General features: G+C 36.9%; 1 protein-coding gene across 2 annotated transcripts in view; it reads right to left on the minus strand.

The window, feature by feature from the left end:
• The window catches only part of LOC150055930 (cytosolic beta-glucosidase), a 114,447-nt gene that overhangs the window by 73,361 nt on the left and 23,583 nt on the right, over positions 1–17,503 (minus strand). For both annotated transcript variants that reach the window (XM_090344095.1, XM_090344096.1), the window contains exon 2: positions 5,478–5,705. In XM_090344095.1, the coding sequence (XP_090200221.1) occupies positions 5,478–5,705 (228 nt within the window). The remainder of the gene's footprint in view (positions 1–5,477; positions 5,706–17,503) is intronic.

The following is a 17,503-nucleotide window of genomic DNA, read 5'->3' on the forward strand; positions in this document are numbered from 1 at the left end:
TAGTGCTGCCTCATGACTGCTGTGACCCTGAAGTGAGAACAATTGGTCATAGGCTCTTTAGCTTTTTTTTCATATATTTTTATTGTAATTAATAGAAGGGTTTACATGATATTTGCCAGATATAAGGTGCATTAATTCACATACATTGATACCCTTTCTCATGTCTTGGTCCCCATTTCCCTCCCCCCCACCCCTGCCCCTCATCTTGTTTTCCCCCCTTCCCTATCCAATTTCGAATAATCAAATACAAATATATCCAATATATCAGATAACAAAGTGAGATACTGTAACAATATGAGATAACCTATCGGACTGGTACTCTAACCCTAACAACTTCTCTGAACAAACATGTATTTTTAAATCTTTTTTTAAAACTTTTTTTTCTGTGTATGTGGTACCAAGGAATCAAACCCAGGTCCTTGTGCATGCTAGGCAAGCACTCTACCACTAGGTTACACTCCTTGCCCCCAAACATGTATTTTTAAGTGAGCATTTGTTACCAATCTATAGATCTTAAAGCTTGAAGAGGTCACATTGACCATTTTTTTTCAAGTGCTTTTAGGACAAGATTATGTTAAAGAATTAAAACCTCTGTAGATTGCTTCCATCATAGATATTGTATCCTCTGCTTTAATTCTCTGTACATTTCTCTTTTCTTTGTCCTGTTACTTATATCTGGGAGTGGAGCAGGAGTATATAAAACAAATAAATGGGTGATTGAGCTAGAGGTATAACTCAAGTAGTAGAATACTTACCTAAACAAATAGAAAGCCCAGGATTCAATTCCCAGTGTGCCCAGAAAAAAAATAAAAAGGAATATTCTCTAAGAATAGGATATGATTAACACTTGGGGGAAATAATGCTCCCATTTTAACTTTTTTAAATTATTTCTAACAAATTATGAAGACAGTAATGCTCATGAGCCTAACCAGTATCTCTGGTCTATGTCTCTCAAGATTCATATCACCAATTCTTTTCATTTTTCTACCTTTTATTGTCACTGTATTAGTTATTCACTGCTGCTACTATAAATTAACATTAACTTAGAGAAAGAAATTGTTGTAAGGTAAAAATACAGAGAAGACACATTTTGAGAGGTCAAGTCTCAGAGTCGTTATTAAAAGTCCAGTGACTACAGGGTGGACTTCTGTCTCAAAGACCAGCAGCCAGGAAATACCCTTAACACAATTAGGAAACAGGCCAGAGAAGGAAGAACAGAAACTACCAAATTGAGCTCTCCATTAGTGCTGAATTAGGATGCTACGGTGAATAGAGAATAGCAGGAGACGGGATACAGGATGCAAAGACAGAGACATGTGGCATGGAGTAATGGCTCCTTGGGCAGGTATGGGGGCAGGTTCACAGGAAGTTCCCAATCCCAGGTTGAACAACCAATCAGCCAAGGCTTACCCATGTCTTCAGGGATTCAAGCATGTCTCTAGCCCCAGAGGCAGTGGCATTACCTTCCCCAGCATGAAGACAAGGTGCCAGACCCTGCCATCCACCATGTGACCAATGTGGTGCCAGCCAGACCTGACCTCTTTACTTCCAAATAAACACAAATTTATTATGCAACTACTCTGAAGGTCAGAAGTTCAAGTCACAATGCATTAAAATCAAGATGAGGTCAAGGTCACCTCTTCCTAGAGAATGTCAACTAGAGTATACTTCCTTGGCTTCTTCAGAAGGTAGAAGCTTCCTACGTGCCTTCTTTTATAACTTTCTTCGCCATCTTAATCCCCATCTCTCCACTCTCCTTCAATCCTTACATCTCCTCTGTGTGACTCTGGTCCACCATCTTATAAAGACCAATGAGATTAGACAGGCAACACAAGATTATCTCATCCTCGTATCCTTCACTGTAAGTTTACTTTTAGTGGTAAGTTGTTATTGTCATACTTTCTAAGATTCAAGACCAGAGTTTAAGGAGGGGAGAATTATTCAGCCTACCTACCATAATGCTGAACATATAATATAGTACAAGTTGGATGTTTATACAGTTAAGTTATTCATACCATTCCTTCTAAGTGTTTTATATTTTAAGTCTTAAAGTGAACAAGACATTCTGCATAAATATTTCTATTTTTTTCTTTCCAAGAGGCAAATCCCCTACTAATCGCCTGAAACTTACATTTGTGGCAGATATGAAAATGCATTTGGACAGTTGAGAATACAGAAATAGGTGAGTTCAGTTGAAAGCTCAATCTTTTCTTGTTAAGCCCTGAAATTTTGACATTTGAAATAGAAAAGCTACATAACAATTTCACTTTGTAAAATATCCTTCCAGTTTGGAGATGTACTTTTACCAAGTTCCAATCAAGCTTTAAAACAGGAGTCAAAAACACAGAAAGCAATTCCTTGGAAAGGACAGTAATAAGGATCTCCTACTTCTTTGCATGCTCTTTGAGAAAATGTTTAAATGGAAAAAAAAATGTGATGGCCTTTCTGAGTGAAAACAGTTCCAATTGTTTCAACAGATCACTGCACAAGAATGAACAACTGCTTATTGAAATTCCGCCTTCTGGACGCACTTCCATTGCCCTCTTGTTCTGGGAAAACTGTATAATATTAATCAGCTGTGGCTTTACAGAGGGGGAGGCAAACACAGAACAGTACTCTTGGCAGGTGACCTCCATGTGAGCTTGGCATGAGTGACTTGGCATGCTATTCAGGAGATTCTGCCACCTCCCTCTCCTTGGTTTTGACCATGTATCGTGTCCCTATGAACTGTTCGTATATGCTGAGTTGACACTAAAAGGCTTATATGTTGATATTTAATGTAGGGTCACCACCTTCTATCTAAAAGTCATAGGGCAAAAATTTTCTGAATATGGAGTTCTAGAAAGGAAACTTGGAGCATAGGTCCTATAGTAATACCTACAATGTGTCTGGATCCACATTCCTTTTCTTTTTATGCAGAAAAATACATAAATAGTTTCACCAAATAGAATAACACAACATCATGCTTTTCTTTTTTTTATTTGCACAGCAATTCAGGTTAGCTAATACTCCTATTTTGTTGTAAAAAAATTCCTTAGAACATATAGGATCTTAGAATTTCAGATAAATTTTTCATGATGACCTGCATATGTATATTCTCAAAAACTGTCATCAATACTGCCCTTAGAATTATTTCATGATTAATACTGGCCTAGTAATATTTAAAAAAAACCTTTACTAAATCTGTTCCTCCTTAGAAAGAACTACACTAGGTTACCGGAGGTGAGAAAGGGAGAATTGTCTGCCCAGTAGGTTATATGTAACCCAAAGGATTCTCTTACACCTCTGTTCTGAGTGCCTAGCACAGTCCTCTGTGCACTTTGTCGAAATGAAATCAAACTCAAGGCGCTCATGACCTTACAGAGGACATAAAATCAGCAAGAATGAAGATAGATGCTATGAGGATAGATAGAAACAAACGTACTTTTCAATAGAGGAAGACATTAAAGAAGAAGGCTCTATGTTAGCCCTCACCAGATGGCTAGGTCATTGGAAAGTGTAGTTGGTAATTAAGGAAATTCCATTTGAAGAATGAAGAACATCATCAAATTCCCATAGAAGTTGATCATTTCATAGTATGTTTAATAAGTGATGGGTTATGGGCTTGGGAGATTGCATGGAGGAATTACATAGGTTATACACAAGGGGAAATTGCAGACTGCAAAGCTTTAGAGGTGAGTTAAGATCAAGGCCAATAGAATACCAATGATATAGGAAGGATGGTAGGCGGTATATTCTGGCTTGCTGTCACTAAAATTTTTTTATATCAGTTTGATTTAGCAAAAGATGACACAAACTCAAATGACTTAAGCCAAGCTTTAGGAAAATTGCTGTAGTGGTATTATATGAAAGAATTGGAGAGGAGGGGGAACAACTATCAAGTGCATCAGAAAGCCCTAATTGAGAATGATCAATGCCTAAGCCAGGAAAGGAGTGGAGAAGACAGTGGACAAGGGAGAAGGTATAGACATAAGGAGCTGGACCACACTGAGCAACCAAAAAGTAGGAAGTTAAAAAGAATGAAAAGATGCCAAGATTGCTGTACCTTCGTATCAAAATGAGATTACCTTGTTTCATGAAATTAGCATCACAAGTGTACAAACTCACCAAGAAACTGTCTGTATGGGATGTAACAATGTCCCTATGAAATGAGAACAATCAATCATAAGGAATCACAAAGAAGCCCAGGATGTATGTGGAGTGTGCAAAGTCTGATGAGGCTAGAAGGTATTCTAAGTCTCACATTATGCAAGTCTCTTCATTTAAGAGACTCACCTTAAATTTTATACTCAAGACATCACACATGCTTCATCTAGTCCTGGCCTTATAAGTAGGTAAATTGTTTTCTAAGACAAAGTAATAATGCAGGATCATTATTAAGAAGCCATATGTTGTAGAACAGAGCTTGGCAGATTTTCTTGCAAAGGACCATATAGTGAATATTTTAGGCTCTTCAGGCCATATGGTCTATGCCCCCACTACTCATATCTGCCATTATAATAGGAAAACTACCATAGATGATGTATAGTGAGTGGGCATGGCTATGTTCCAATAAAACTTTATTTACAAAAACAGGTGCCAGGCCAGATTTGGCCCTCAGGTCTTAGTTTTCCCACCCCATAATATAAAGGGGGATATGCAGTCCTTGGGTTTAAATTCCAAATTACCATTTTCCAGATATGTGGACTTGGACAAACCCTTTGTAAACTATCAGTATAAGCTCTATTGATTACGAGGAGTAAAGAAAATGTATGTTAAAATGCCGAAGAAATAAAAGACACTCAATAAGGCAGTGAATAGTCCTTTCAAATAAAAGATAGCAGTGTAGCAGTACACGTGTTGAATGTTTTTGCTACATCGGGCACTGTGTTGAGCCCTTTACAAAGGGTGTATCATGTACTCTTCCAATAACTTTCTGGAGCATGAACTCTTACAACATTCCTTCCTACTCCTGGAAAGGAAGAGATGCTCAAGAGACACTCATACACCTAGTAAGTGATGCTGCCGGTGCTTCATCTCAAGTAAATGAACCCCAGGCATCTAGGTTCTGATCTTCACCATTTAATTAGCTCCACTAATTCAGCTCAGTTCGAGTGTTCAGAAACCTCTCAAGTTTTTCAAAGATTACCCCCCTCAACTCTTTATAGAGTGACAAAACTGAAAATAGTTGAGTATAACTTTTTGATATTTCTGTTCAACAGTCAGATAACAACTTATATAAATAAAACCTTTTTCCAACCTCCCTTGGACTCATCTCTCCCTCTTTTTCCTGGGAAGAAAGAGCTCAAGAGACAAGAAAATGCAAAATATTATTGCAAGCTAATGCAATTCCATTTTGAACATTTGATCCTGTAATCACTCTAAAAACTTGCAATTTCCAAGCCACTCTGTAGAATAGCGTGCTGGATTAATTATGCCAGACTGCAGCAATAACCTTGAATTAAAGCTGCAACCTTCTATTTTTAAGAAACACTTGCCTTTCTGGTTGATGAAACCTGTTGTCCCATCAGGTAACAGACGTGACCAGGAAAGAGAAAAGCGGTAATGAGTCAATCCAAGCTGTTTGATACATTTCAAATCTTCCTCCCACAGAGTGTAGCTGCCACAAGCGACATCACCAGTCTGGTTCTGGAAAACTCTATCTCCTCCCTGATGGGTGAATGTGTCCCAGACACAAGGGCCTCTTCCATCTGCAGCCCAGCCTCCTGAGAGAGGGAAGAAAATGAAACACTTACACTCTTGACATCAACAGGCATATGTGGAATGTAAATATTTGTCACCAAAACAACATACCTCATTAACTCAATGTACCATATTTATAACTTTAAAATATGCCTTTAAAGTAACATGCATGAGCGGGTTGTATGTTTAGGTGTCCTTGATCCCTGAAGCTGACTAGTGGCAAATGAAAAATTATTGCAGAATGCTTCTTCATAGCAGGCTTTCACGGTTCATTAACTGAAAGTCTCTCAGCTGGTAAACAGAGGCAGTCACCAATTTATGGATGCCTGGTCTAACATTTCCTTCTTGGAAAACTTTATTCTGGTCATGATTATCATGTCTTGGGCTTATACATGGAAAGTCTTAGGACTTTTGCTCTGGTCCTCAACACTTGCACCCTACTCTCCTGTTGTTTGACATTAGAGCCTATTGTGATCCCCTCTATGAATGTTGGTGAGGCCTTTATTTCCACTGTCGATGATACTTGTATCTGAAATGTAGTTGTTCATCCTCTGTTAATTCAACAAATGCTCATTTCAAGCCTTCTGCCTAGTACAGGAGGTTTGAGAATGTTCTATCCTGTGTCCCATGCATGGCCTTGGGGAATGTAGATAACAGGCAATCACAAAATAGCCAGTGTAAAACCTTGGACTTTACAGAAACCAGGACATTTATCCTATCATGAGCCAGAACTGGAAGAGAATTCTTTCTGCTCACAGTTTCTGTAAACTTAAAACTGGTCTAAAATATAAAGCCTATCAACTTTGGAAATTAATATGAGGAGCATTTTGATTTTGCTCAGAGTTTTTGTATTTAAGAGTATGCACAACAGATGTGATCATGGCACATGGCTATAATCTCAACTACACAGAAGTCATATAAAGTATGATGTAGGAATGAAGCCAGGCCTAGACCCAAAATATAAGACTACTGAAAAAATAACTAAAACAAAAATAAGAAGTGGGAAGCTGGGCGCTGGTGGCTCACATCTATAATCCTAGCTACTTAAGAGGCTGAATTCTGAGGATCACGTTTCAAAGCCAGCCCTGGCACATAAGTCCCTGAGACTCTTATCTCCAAAGAACCAATAAAAAACTAGAAGTGGTGCTGTGGCTCAAGTAGAAGAGCAATAGCTTTGAACTGAAGAGCTCAGGGACAGTGCCCATGGTTTTGGTTCAAGCCCCAAAACCAACAAAATATATACATACACACACACACACACACACACACACACACACACACACACACACACACACATACATACGAAGCTAGAAATGGGAGTTCTGATCACATGACAACATGGCTGCAAAGCCCTGTTTTCAAGCCCTGATACAGCCTCCCCAAACAATGAATGTATAAAAGAATCCATATTTTCTGAACACATACACATAATATCAAACCACAGCATCATCCTTGGGGACGGTAAATTCAGGCCAATTGCTACTTAGAGGCAGGAAATGGATTAAGCAAAGATCACAAGGGGTTTTGACTGAATCTTGAAGCTCTATGTTCTGTTCTTTAAACCCAGCAGAGTATCACCTACTCTTCCAATTTACAAGCTCCAAATAATTTCATAATTGCCATTTAAGAAATAAATTTATAGACAGACAAATATACAGAAAGCATACAAAGGTCTTTCAGGTCTTCACTGGGCATATATGACTTAGTTGTGCACACTCTGAAAGGATTAGGGGTGGTCTCTAGCCAAAGACAAGGACAGGAGAGGGATAAGAATTTGTGGAAGAAGACCAAGAGTGAACAAGAGGTTGCTGAGAGAAGAAGCTCTGACAAAAGAAAAAGTTACTACCAATATCAAAATAGGATATTCAAATTTCTATGGAAAGAAATAATGAACATTAAGTATTTTGCTGTAGAGCCAGGTGATTATGGAGGCAAATATTTTACACATCTTCATGATTGTCATTATAGGGAGATTCAAGGGCATGAGAGGAAAATAATTCAGTTATCTCTTTTAGAACTAAGCAAGTAGAAACATGAAAATATGGTGTTTTCAAACTTTGTTAAACTATTTTTGAGGAACAGATGTCATAAAGAGGCTTAAAGTAAGAAGTGGTTGTATTAACATATGTGTGTGAACATATGTGTCTGTGTATGTGTATATGTGTTATCAATTTTACTGATAGGTGGATAAGGCACAGTTTATAAGGGATAATAAAATACACAATAGCCCTCATTGTAAATTCCATATAGCTAACTGATTTTCTTAGAATGCTCTTAATTTCTGCCAAACTGTCATGTTGGTTGCCAACCAATTGTTGAGATCTAAAAAATGGATGTAGTGTTCACATGACTGTTGATTAAAATTTTTGCTTAAATTGAGAGAGATAACACGAAAGGAAAGTAACAAAGATATTCCAGAGCTTCACTTGTCCCCCAGGACCAGGAGATTCTGTTTTACTGAATCTGTTAACAATTTTCAAAGACTGGTTGAGCATGTCTTCTTCAAAGTTTGTGCTGCTCACCATAGAAGAACCACAGATACTTCAGCTTAATCCACATTGAATGAGATGAAGGTTTATAATACTTTCCATTGTCTGTAGTGTAAATACTCCCACTTTGGTTAGTTTCTGGCAACCAATTGTGATGTAACCAAAGGCAGGAGTGGAGAAAGATGGGCATCAGTGTACCAGCTGGTACATGCTGTTTCTTTGTCCTTCTCCAGGGACAAGAAATCTATACAAACTGGAGAAGATGGCTAATGGTGAAGTAATTAGGAAGTAAAAATCTTGAGTGTAAATGTTTGTAAAATAAATTGTATACTTAGTAGTTTGTATAATTTTTATACTCACAAGTTTATATAATTTATTCTTATAAAATTGCCCCCAATTCAACTATAGGCTCTCATGAGCCAGCACAGCCGGTCTGAAATCACTGACAAAGAACTTGCCTAAGATCATACAGAAAGAATGCCAAGATATCTACCAAGAGCCCAGAAGTTCAAATCCTTCCATTTGGACATGCTACCCTTTGTGATAAAGAGAGTAATGAAGGAAGAGTCAGTTGATGACTCTACTATCCTATGATTGAGGCTAAGAAGTACAAAACACAATGTCTTTGGAAAGCAATCTACACACGTAAATAAAGCAAGTTTTGATTATTTTAAAATGCAAAAACCACTCAGTAAGAAAATGTACTTCAATGGAGTAGCTCATTCTTCCCATATACTATGGAGACAGTGGTGTACCATGTCTGGACACAATCATGTCAAGGTGAATCTAAGATTTGACTGGAAACGAATAATTATAATTGAAATTGTGATGATCTCATACTGTAGGCAGGACTCACTTATTTAGTAGCTGATAAATTACATTAATAGTTTGCTGAATAAGTTACATTAATTGTTATTTGTTCACTAGAAACTTTTCCTAATTGCAGTTCTGCTCATATTGTAAGAGTAATTGGTGTTTATGGTAAAGAAAATGACTATTTACAGCAAGTTAGCTACTCTAAGCCATATGCAAAACAACAACTACAATTCCTGGATGAAATAAGGAAATACATTTCTAAATGGATCACTCACTGGTAATAATTTCGATAACCTACAAAATAAGTGAGAAGAAAGATATAGACACTTAGTGAGTAATAAAGTAGGCATTTACCCTGAGAAGTTGGAAGAAGGTTTAATATATGTAGGTATAAATTGTCCATAAATACTGGCAAAAGAGCTGGAAAGCAAAAGTAGAAATAAACAGTTAAGATTCATTTTTTTATTAGCCATGTAGCTTGAACTCAGGGCCTAGATGCTGATATTATTTTTTCTTTTTACTTAAGCCTAGAGCACTACCAATTTGAGCCACAGCTCCTCTTCAGTTTTCTGGTAGCTAGTTGGAGATAAGCGACTCATGAATTTTCCTGCCCAGGCTGAATTCAAACTGCAATCCTTAGATTTCAGCCTCTTTAGTAACTAGAATTACAGGCATGAACCCACCAGCATGCATCACTAAGTTTTAAATTATACATCAAGTGGAATTTTATAATTTGATAGTGGCAAGTTACATATCTATATGCATTTGGATGTATATATATATATATATGTATATATATATGTATGTGTGTCTGTCTTTCTCTCTCTATGTATATATGTGTGTATATATATATCCCTAAGTGAAACAGTAAAATTAAAAAACTATAGCTAATATATCTACAAAAATAAGTAATGGATTCAAAAAATGTCAGCATAAAACATAGGACAAGAGGGAAAAAAATAAAAGACAAATGGGAATAGGTAAAAATCAAATAGCAGTATGTTTAGGTTTAAATCTAATTGTGATGATAATATCATTAAATGTAGATGACTGAAAGGCCAGCAACTATCAGACTGAATAAAATCAATAATTCAGAGTTGACTAGGAAAAAATCTCTTTAAATAGACACAAAAAGATTTAAAATAGTAGGATAAAGTAATGTGATAAAACTAAAATAGTTAAAGTAACATTAACATAGATCTTCAGGATAATACCAACCAAGTATAAAGAAAGTCATTTCATTAATTTTAAAGCAATCAGGTTGCAAGAGTACCTAAAATGCTATGTGTTTATGCACTTAATAAAGTTTTACTCCATAAAGCAAAGCTGGAAGAGCTCTTGGAAGTTGACAATCTATAGTTATATTGGGTTATTTTAGTTAAACAATCAAAAGGTCAACAGAAAAAATGTACAAAATAGTCAGAGAGTTCTTTCCCAGGTGGAAAAGCGTGCCTAATAAACATTTTTAAAACATAGAATATTGAATTCTGAGAAATGCAAATGAAAACCACACTCAGATGCCATGGTACACCCACAGAGTTAGCACAGAATTTAGAATTGTTGTTTAGCAGGAATAGATACACATTTTTGGTGAGAATAATATGTGGAAATGTCTTCTAAAATTGGAGAAACACAACCTAGTAATACACATACTACTATACCCTCTACAAATATCAACCAGAAAGACCTATACAACTATGATTGCGACCTCAAAAAAATAAAATAAAATAAAATAAAAAGATGAAAGACAAAAACCACTGGAAGCAACCGAAGATTCCTTAGTCCTGAATATATATATATACACATATATCTGTATATATTATATATACATACACATTTCCATGTTAACAATGTATAAAACATTAAAATTGAATAATAAATTATTTAATTCATTCAGCATCAGTGACTTACATCTGTAATTCTAGCGACTGAGGATGGTGATTCAAAATCAGCCTGAATAAAACAAATCTGACTTTCATGTGCAATTAAATAGCAAAAGGTGGAAATGGAAAATTAGCTCGTGGTAAAGGGCCACTTTGAGCTGAAAAACTGAGATCAAGAGGTCCTGAGTTCAAGCTCCTGGTACTAGAACAGACCAGTAAGTCAGCTTTCTGAGTAGATAGCACAATTCCAGATTATTATGTCATGGCAGTGATCACAGACCTAATCCAGCCTTCAAACAAACCCCATAGAGGGGATGTATTTTTCCTTCAGTAAAAGGAACATGAGTTAGTCTTCACTTCTGACAAGGAAAGCTAGGACCAAGAGAACAAGAGGAAACAATAAACCAGGTAAGGAAGAGTAAGACCCTGGTTAGGATACCTGATAGACCCAGAGTATGAACAATTGTTGTGTAGATAAGAACAGGTTGTGGAAAAGAAGTGGGCCCAGGAGTAAGAGCAAGCATGAGAGCTGTTGACATCTGTGAAAGGAAGACCTAAAATGGCAAATTGATTTTTCTATTTGTTTCTTAAAGCTGATACAGGAATTAAACACAAAATAGATTGATTAAAACAACAGAAACTGGGCTGGGAGTTTGGCCTAGTGGTAGAGTGCTTGCCTAGCAGACATGAAGACCTGGGTTCAATTCCTTGGTACCACATACATAGAAAAAGCCAGAAGTGGTGCTGAGGCCCAAGTGGTGGAGCGCTAGCCTTGAGAAAGTCCAAGGACATTGCTCAGGCCCTGAGTTCAAGCCCCAGGACTAGCAAAAAAAAAAATACTTATTTCAACATTCTAAAGGACAGAAGCCTAATTTAAGGCATTGGTGGTGTTGACTTTTTTCCCTGGATCTATGGAAGTGAGAATTTTTCCCATGTCCCTCAACTAAATTCTGTTGCTCTCTGCAATTTTTTCCATGCTCCTCAATCATTCCCAAGTTATGCCTAGGCTGTACCTGCCCTTCCCTATTTCCTGTAGTTTATAATGACACTTATGTTCAATTTGGAACCTCTTCTAAATCCAGGATGAGTTCATTCCAAGATTACTAATAATATCTACAAAATCCTATTTCAGAATAAAGTCCTTCTTGTGGGTACTGGAGGTTAGGCCACAGATCTATCCTTTGCGAACCATGTTCAGCTCACAGGAAGAAACAAAGGTTGATGTCTGGATTTCTCTGGGAGAAAGGAAGTGATGAGTTCTAGACCATGATGGACCTGCATCTCAGATCTTAGAATGGTCCCAAGAAATAGGCCACAAAAAGTCCATAAGAAAAAGGAATCAACACTAGTGTCAATGTCAGAGGGCCTATAACTATCATTACCTCTAGTCAATCAAGTCAGAAGCCATGGTCAACAAGCCAAAACAAGTCCTTAAGGGAAACAAAGATAACCTCAGTCTCTTTCTCCTACACAGCTAAGAAAAATAAAACACTAAATCTAACTTTGAGTTTTAACTATTTCATAGTATGGTTATTCTAAATAGCATAACAAGACTACGTTTTACAATTTAAACTGGCCATATGTATCAGTCAGTGTCCCAGCAGGAAACAGATGGCACTCAAACTGGGTAATGAAGGAGAGTTTAATCTTTTTTTTTAAGTGCATGCTACTTCCACTGGTGTGAGAAAGCAGCAAGGAATGATGCAGTACCTCAAGGCTTGCAACTCATGAAGAGACCAAGGGAAGCACTGGGTTCCAAAGCCTGAAAAAAGATAGTATAGCATGTTCAGAGCTACCTGGCAGGAGAAGTTGCTTTTAGTAGAGGGATACTGTCAACCTACTTCAATACAGCAGGGAAGATGAAACCAGGAAGGAAACACTCCCTCCCTCTCTCTCTACTAACCTATTAGTGCTTCTTGTCAATTAAGTCAATGTATATGATTCAGGAGAGTGGAGTCCTGATGGCAAGATATTAAAAAAAAAAACAGTAAGCTTTCTACCTACAAATAAAGAGTAGATAGAGAAAAAAATGGTCAGGAAAGTTGCTCAACTCACAAAGGCAGAAGAATTTAAACAACAACAAAAAAGAACCTATAGAACATTGACCGAGGAGGCAAAAAAAGACTCAACAATGGAAACTATAAAATACTAAAGAAAATTCCAAAACTTCACGAGAAGGAATAGAAGATACACTAGGTCTCCTTGGTACAGGTCGGAACTTTCTTAGTAAGAACCCAGAAACACAACAAATCAAAGAAATTCTGCATAAGTGGGACTGCATCGGCAAAGCTTCTGTATGGCAAAGGACATATCTAGCAAACTAACTAGAAAGCCTACAGAGTGGGAGAAGATCTTCACTAACCATACAACAGACAAAGGCCTCATATCTAAAATATATTAACAGCTCAAAAAAATGAATCACTCCCAAACTCATCTCCAAAGAAACATCTATCCCACTAAAAGATGGGCCAAAGACTTAAAGAGAATCCTCTGTGAAGAAGAAATAAGAATGACCTATAGACACATGAAGAAATGCTCAACATCTCTGGCTATAAAAGAAATGCAAATCAAAACAATGCTAAGATTCCACCTTACTCCAGTTAGAATGGCCATGATCAAGAAACCTAATAACAACAGAGGCTGGCAGGGGTGTGGCCACTGTTGGTGGGAGTGCAAACTCATTCAACGACTATGGAAAGCAGCATGGCAGTTCCTCAAAAGACTAAACATAGAGCTCCCTTATGACCCAGCAATTCCACTACTTGGCATTTACTCAATTGTCCAGAAACATTGACATACTGAATCCACTAGCACAACAATTCATTGCAACACTATTTACCATAGCAAAGATATGGAATCAACCCAGATGCCGCTCAATTGATGAGTGGATTAACAAGATGTGGTATTTATGCACAATGGAATTCTACACTGTTGTCAGAAAGAAAAATATCGCCCAATTTGTAAGGAAATGGAAAGACTTAGAAAAAATCATATTAAGTGAAGTAAGCCAGATTAAAAGGAACATAGGCTCAATTGTCTCCCTCATTTGTCATAATCAGAAGAAACCTTGGGCTCTCCTAGCAGAAATTAACAATAGAGCAAAACCTAGATACCTAAGGCCATATAGTATGGCACTAAATGAAAGGACCTCCAAGATACGGAAACAAAAGCCATATAATGAGTGATTGTTGTCCTTAATATACTGTTATCTCTCATCTCTTTTGCTATCCCTTGGTTATTTCATATTGTTACGGTATTTTACCTTGTTATCTGGTATGTTGTATATATTTTTATTTGAAATAGGATAGGGAAGGGAGGAAAACAAAATGAGGGGTTTGGGTATGGGGAGGGAAATGAGGACCAAGACATGAGAAATGGTATCAATGTATGTGAAATAATGCACCTTCTATCTGGTGAATATAATGTAACCCTTCTATTGATTACAATAAAAATATACGAAAAAATTCCATTTGATAGACCAATTTCTCCTTTTCCTAAATTGACAGAATTAATATAATGGAAAGGGCAATGTTAAGGAAGGCAATCTATGGAGTCAATTTAGTGTCAATTAACATTCAAATGTTATTCTTTGAGGAAACAGAAAACTTAAATATGAAATGTACATGCAAACATAAATGACACTGACTATCAGAAATGAGCTTGAGTAAAAAAGAGTGTCACAATATTGGAATTCAAATTATACAACAGAGCCATGGTAACAAAAACAGGCTGATACTGGCTCAGAAAACAGACACAAAGACCAATAGAACAGTATAGAAGACCTAAAAATAAAACAACACAGCTACACCATCTGCTTTTTTTTTACAAATGACCCAAAAATCATACAATAGAGAGAAGAAATCTTCAACAGTGGTGTAGGGAAAACAATTTTTGACAATCAAGAGACTGAAACTTCACACCCATCTTTCTTTTAGTACAAAAATAAACAAATGGATCAAAGATCACAATGTAAACTGCAAGTTTTCAATTGCCACAGGGGGGGAAAAAAAACATGTATCATTGGACGATATAGGCAGGCATAGGTAATTATTTTCTGAGTAGGCTTTCAGTTGCCCATAAATAAAGGTTGCATACAGTGAAAGAAATAATTATCAGAATCAAGTGACATCTTACAGAATCAGAGTAAAATCTCTGCCATCCATTCAACATATGAAGGATTAATAACCAGAATATACAGAGTGTGAACCATTAAACTGTAAAATAATTATCCAGTTTAGAGGAATGTCTCAAAAAAAGAAGCATAAATGTTTTAGTAAATATGTGAAGTAATGTTCAACATTCTTAGGATTAAAGAAATACAAATCCAGGGCTAGGATGTAACTCAGTGGCAAAGCGCTTGCCTAGCAAGTGCGATGTCCTGGGTTCAATCCCCAGTGACAAAAAAGAAAAGACAAAAAAAAAAGAAATACAAATCCAATATATTAACATTCTATTTCACTCCTATAAGAAGGTCAATCATCAAGAAAGTAACAAATATCAAAGATAAGGAAGGAAAGAAGAACCCTCATGCACTGTTGGAGGGAATGTAAACTAATTCAGCTACTATAGAAATCAGCATGTAGGTTCCTCAGAAAGCTAAAATAGGGGCATATATCCACAAGTAGATAAATCAATATCTAAGAACACACAAACCCATGTTTCTTGCAGCTCTGTTCCCAACAGCTGAACTATGGAATCAGTTATAATGCCCAAAAACTGATAAAGAGGTAAAGAAAATTGCTCAGTCCAAAAGAAAAATAAAATTGTCTTCTGCAGCGAACAGATGCAACTGGAGATCTTCATTTTCGGAAGATCAGTCAAATTGTGAGTGTCTGTGTGTATAATTGTAACTGTGGGACTGTTGGGCAGAGAGAGGGAGAGGGGTATTTTATCTACATATGATGATGGCATGAGAAAAATCACTGAAATTTGTTGAGTGAGTGAGAGAGACGGAGATAAAAGAAAAAGGAGCACATTTATCTGACTAAAATATAATATATGCACCTGTGAAATATCACATTGAAACCTCTCTGTATAATTAGTACATGATGAAAATGGCAGGAGTGGGAATGGGAGAATGACAAGAAAGTGAAAAAAGCTCTGTTGCGGGTTGGTGCCAGTGGGATAAGTGAGAAGGGAGAAGAGAGCTGGTGAAAGAGGGTGAGCATAGTCTGAATCTAGTCAAAGTACTTTATGTACATATATGGAAATAGAGCAGTATAGAACCTGCTGAAATTGGTTCAGAACTGGTGAGTGAGGAAGAGTAATGGATGGAGGTGGTGATTTCTATCGAGGTACATCACATTTATGCATGAATATGTCACAATGCAATCTTCTTATACAACTAATATATGTTAGTAAAAGAAAATGTTTAGAAAAGAAATGGTCAGCACAGAATAGGGCTTAAGTAACCAGAGAAAGAGAAAAATGAGAAATTGTGAAGGGACCAGGGAATCAAAATCTAAGTTGCCTAGATGAGTGAGCTCCAGAAAGTCTTATTCACCAAGTGTAGCAGTACTGTATAACAGAATATAACCATAATTTAACACTGATTTGATAATACAGAAAAGTGATGAATTCTCAGAGGAATAAGTTATGAGAGGAAATATTTCAAGCCTGGTTCTGAGGCTTGACCTTGTAGCCTCTACGCCTTTACTTTCCCTGTTGTTTGTTTTCTAGTGATCATTAATGTCTTTGCCTCTAAAGATTACAAAGACGTTTCAGGCTCCCTCTGCATTTCCATCAGTCCTGTTTAATATATGCAGCTTTTTGTCTTAACTGCTCTGGCCTCTGCTATTCTACTGCAATTATTCTTTTATCTTTCAATTAAGTCTCTTTGCATACAGCCATTTATGCATCGAATCGTGGAATCGTGCAATTCAGTGAAAGAGACTTGCCCCTGTGCCTTTGCAAGACAACCTCTACTCTTTCCATCCATCAGAGCAGCCCTTTCCTCTCTGATGGTTCCAGCTTCTGATTCACTATGCTAATAACAGCCCCATTTGGAAGGATGGAAGGGTGTAGTGGGGAAAACACCATGATAATAATAGCAGATATCATTTATTGAGCCTTTATAATGGGCAGGCACTTTGCTAAGCACTTTACATGTTTTATAACTACTGTTACATTCCCCCCTCCCCATTAAAATATGAGGAATCTGAGGTTCCCTTGAGTTCAAGGACTTAGAGAAGTCATAAAGAAATCAATTGGTGGAACTAAAGTTGGAAGTCAAGTGTAGCAACTAGGCCCATGCTCTTTATTCTTTCTATGACCTTTCAATTAGTACATGTTCAAATAATTCTGTAGTTTTACTATCTCTTGGGCTTTAAGGAATCCTATCTTCGCCTCAGTTTCCTACTCATAAAATGAGGATAGTTAAAAAAAAGACACCCGTTTTTTCTGTTAAGAAACTAATTTTATTGGATGCATTATTACAGTGGATGCATTTCAAACTGACTCACTGGACAGCAGTATATAAGGAATGCCATTAGCGTTAGTGAATGGAACTTGTCACTCTAGCTACATTTTTCTCTTGAACTGCCACCCCTACAAACAGGTCTCAGAGTATATAGTCCTTTAAGTAAAATTCTCCTGCCTGGTGGCCTTCTGGAAAGCTACATAACTGATTTCTTT

The sequence above is a fragment of the Megascapheus bottae genome, chromosome 13, assembly GCF_031878675.1.
Source record: "Megascapheus bottae isolate mThoBot1 chromosome 13, mThoBot2.hap1, whole genome shotgun sequence".
In the NCBI taxonomy this organism is placed as follows: Eukaryota; Metazoa; Chordata; class Mammalia; order Rodentia; family Geomyidae; genus Megascapheus; species Megascapheus bottae.